General features: G+C 36.6%; 2 protein-coding genes across 2 annotated transcripts in view; one reads left to right on the plus strand and one right to left on the minus strand.

Moving 5' to 3' along the window:
* Window positions 1-864: 864 nt before the first annotated feature.
* LOC106881502 (uncharacterized) overlaps window positions 865-4,328 on the plus strand; it is a 69,588-nt gene continuing 66,124 nt past the window's right edge. Inside the window, exon 1 of the mRNA XM_089344026.1 lies at window positions 865-997. The gene's annotated coding sequence lies outside the window, so the exon portion shown is untranslated. The remainder of the gene's footprint in view (window positions 998-4,328) is intronic.
* Window positions 991-4,328, minus strand: part of LOC106870870 (uncharacterized) — a 5,845-nt gene continuing 2,507 nt past the window's right edge. The window contains exon 1 of the mRNA XM_052977525.2: window positions 991-4,328. This exon is cut by the window's right edge and continues 2,507 nt beyond it. Within this exon, the coding sequence (XP_052833485.1) occupies window positions 3,011-4,328 (1,318 nt within the window). The 3' untranslated portion in view covers window positions 991-3,010.

Consider the following 4,328-nt stretch of genomic DNA (forward strand, 5'->3'; position numbering starts at 1 on the left):
CTCTTAAATTTCTAGGCATAGTTCCGTTGACTTATTTCCCATTATAAAGCAAAATGTCTAGTCAGGAAGTACTCAGTCCAGACTTGAATAAATGACGGTAGACGACAAGTGTATGACGTTTAAATGTAATTCTCTGTTAAATCTGTTCCAACGAAACTACAGTGGCTGTCATAGAGAAAGGGGAAACATTGCAGGTTATAAACGAGGTAGTTGTTTACAGCGTTTGCTGTTACTGTGTGACGTAATGGAAGACTTGTAGTAGCGAGACCAATTAGTATTGAGTTTGGTTTATATAGATTCACCACACTAATTTGTTGTGATTGGTAAAATATCCATTACTAGTTTTTGGCGGTAATCTTCCAGTTTCGAGAGGTTAAAAAAGTAAATAAAATACAAGGGAAATAACTGAACGTCTTACCAGTATTATCCGTATTACTTTGTTTATAAATAAATCACGTGATTTGATTGACGTTAACTGTTTATATATAAATCACACACGTGATTGAATATCATAGTTTCTTATGAGAAATCGAAAATGCCTCGTGGAAGACTGGCTGCACAACATCTTATTGTTGCTGAAAACGAAATCCTAACTCGTGAATTAATATTAGAGGAAAAATAGAAAATCTGTGATTTAATCAGTAGCTCAAGATACAGAATGTTGGAATGGTGTGCGCGTCGTCGACTTATTAGAAATAAGTTTACCTGCGACGACTGTCTAGTACCATGCGGACTTATTACACGTGGTGACAGAATAGACGGAAAAGAATGGTACTGTAAACAGTGTAAAAAAAAGAAATCTGTCCGCTACGGTTCATGCTGTTTGTAAAAAGAAAAAACATTTAAAACTTTTATAAAAAAAAAAAATTCCGTCGCATGCTGTTTTAGATTCTTTTCTGCCTGTTAAAATTCCGTCGCATGCTGTTTTAGATTCTTTTCTGCCTGTTAAAATTCCGTCGCATGCTGTTTTAGAGAAAAAGTAGTACGGATAATACTGGTAAGTCGTTCAGTTATTTCCCTTGAATATTTTTATTTATTTCTTTTAGCTCTCGAAACTAGAAGATTACCGTTTTTGGCTAGTTATTGAGTCTTGTGTCGTGATTAGTTAAGCGTTGCCCAGGAATTGGATTGAAAGTTCAATCACGTTGCATGTAACATTGTAAGCGACAATTCTGCATGTGTTGTGGGGCCTTTCACTCAGAGTGAGAGGCTCTTTGTTCGTAACAATGTTAATAGCGCTCCAAACTTTGCCCAGCGAGTTTTAATTCTGGTAGCTACACTTTCAGAGCATTCTCCTCCACTGTTAATTAAGTCACTTACATAACAGAAACTACTGCTACCTCTAAAGATCCTCCTGGGCATTCCAGGAATTCTATTCCCAGTGTGTCTTTAGTGTTCGCTGGTCCTACAAATCTGCCACAAAACTGTTTTGTCTGTTAACTTTTCTTTGTTTCCACAACATCCCTTATCTGTCCATTGCTTGCACTGGATATACCAGAACGAATTTGTGTGTATTGGCACTTCGTCGCTTACGCCATCGAGCGTTCCAGTTGATCCAATCAACGGAACAGCCTGCTCATGAAATTAACGTGCAAGTAGCTGAGCATGTACCCTTAACGTAGTTCTCAGGGATATTCAGCATGACACAGTGTGACAAGGCTAACCCTTTGAATTACAGGCGCAACAGAAACAGGAAGTAAGAATGAGAGAAAGTTGTGGTGAAAGAGTACAGCAGAGTTCGCCACCATCCCCTGCCGGAGCCTCGTGGAGCTTTAGGTGTTTTCGCTCAATAAACACTCACAACGCCCGGTCTGGGAATCGAAACCGCGATCCTATGACCGCGAGTCCGCAGCCCTAACCACTAGGCCATTGCGCCTCCACACCAGAACGAATTTACATACACCATTTTGACATATCGAGGAAGCGATTACTATTCAGCTTGTTTTCCTGTTTATTACCACTTTGCCTTTTGCTAAGTTAAACTCTCAGATCCCTTGATTCTACACCTGAAATTTCTTCTGTAGATTAGCATAAAGGAGCTTCCACGTGCCATAGATCTTACCACCTCTATTACAGACTGCAGGATTTTGATAAATAAAGGGAGGCTGAGAAATGAATTCTTTCTGCACATTGAATCCATTGCTTCATACATCAGTGACTTTCACCTGACTGTCAGCACCACCATACATGGTTTTGAGGTCTCTCACCTATTATTCATCGACCCCTAGCTTTGACAACAAACACCAGATATGGGATACAAGACTTTTTCCACACCAACATATACTCATTACAAAATAAAATAATTAAGAAAAATAACTAAGAATGGGTAGTAAGATGAATTTGGGCAAATCTTACAGACAACACCACAGTACATGGCTTGGATGGTTCTCACCAGTCATTTGTCTATCCCTAGCTTCTGTAGCAACTGACATATACAAGACAGGGTTGCTGTCAAGTTATATATACAATAAAAAATATATATACAATAAAAAAACCAAGAGTTAAGAAAATAATTCAGTGAGCAGTAGAATGAACTTGGATAATAATGGGAAATAAAGGTATATTAAATGCAATACGAAATAAATTCATCATTTATTGAAACTATCACTAATGACTTGAATTTTCACAGACAGTTACTGTGGTATATGAATACCGACGTTTTGTTAAGTGAATCCTTTGAGGAAAGATCAGCCATAAATATCATACATCGTTTCTCATATGTAGCTAAATTACTTGATCTAGACAAAGATTTACTAGAGATAACAAATTTATATGGCTTCTCTCCTGTATGAATAAATATGAGTGAAGTGAAGTGACCATTTTGAGAGAATAATTTACCACAGATATAATAGAGATATGGCTACTACGTTGTGTGAATGTTTGTGTTTAACGTAAGACTGTGTTGAGTCTGAGAAGGATTCTGAGAGAATGATTTACCACAGGATCTCTTGCATGAATACATTTGTGAATGGTAACATCTCTACTTTGAGAGAATAATTTTCTACAGATATCACTGATATGATTGCTCTCCCATGTGAATTTGTTTGTGTTTAGTTAAATTACCTCTAAAAGAGAATGATTTGCCACAGATATCACAATGATATGGTTTCTCACCTGTGTGAATACGTATGTGTGTTGTTAAGTTACAACTTTCTGAGAATGATTTACCACAAACATCACAGTGATATGGCTTCTCTCCTGTATGAGTTCGTTTGTGTTCAGTTAGGTGATGACTTTGAGAGAATGATTTACCACAGATATTACAATGATATGGTTTCTCTCCTGTATGACTTCGTTTGTGTTCAGTCAAGTGACAATTTTGAGAGAATGATTTACCACAGATATCACACTGATATTGTTTCTCTCCTGTATGAACACGTATGTGTTTAGTTAAGCTGTTACTTGTAGAGAATGATTTACCACAAATATCACAATATGATTTCTCTCCTGTGTGAATGTGTTTGTGTTTATTTAAGTAACACTTTACAGAGAATGATTTGCCACAGATATCACACTGAAATGGTTTTTCTCCTGTATGAATACTTTTGTGTATCACTAACTTACAACTTTCAGAGAATGATTTATAGCATATATTACAGTGATATGGCTTCTCTCCTGTATGACTTCGCTTGTGTATAGTTAAATTACTACTTTGAAAGAATGATTTGCCACAGATATCACAATGATATGGTTTCTCTCCTGTATGAATGCGTTTGTGTTTAGTTAAGTCGTTACCTCCAGAGAATGATTTACTACAAACATCACAATAATATGGTTTCTCTCCTGTATGAATATACTTATGTCTAGTTAAGTAACTCTTTACAGAAAATGATTTGCCACACACATCACAATGATATGGTTTCTCACCTGTGTGAATACGTTTGTGTGTCATTAAGTTACAACTTTTAGAGAATGATTTGTCACATATATCACAGTGATATGGTTTCTCTCCAGAATGAATACGTTTGTGGTCAGTTAAGTGATGATTTTGAGAGAATGATTTGCCACAAATATCACAGTGATATGGATTCTCACCTGTATGAATACGTTTGTGAACAGTTAAATCCCCACTTTGAGAGAATGATTTGCCACAGATATCACAGTGATATGGTTTCTCTCCTGTATGAATACGTCGGTGTTTAATTAAGCTGCTACTCACAGAGAATGATTTACCACATATATCACAGTGATATGGCTTCTCTCCTGTATGAATGCGTTTGTGTGTTTTTAAGTTACCACTTCCAGTGAATGATTTACCACAGATATCACACTGATATGGTTTCTCTCCTGTATGAGTGTATCTGTGTGTTATTAATGTACGACTGTTA

This window comes from Octopus bimaculoides, chromosome 28 (genome assembly GCF_046866305.1).
Source record: "Octopus bimaculoides isolate indiv1 chromosome 28, ASM4686630v1, whole genome shotgun sequence".
In the NCBI taxonomy this organism is placed as follows: Eukaryota; Metazoa; Mollusca; class Cephalopoda; order Octopoda; family Octopodidae; genus Octopus; species Octopus bimaculoides.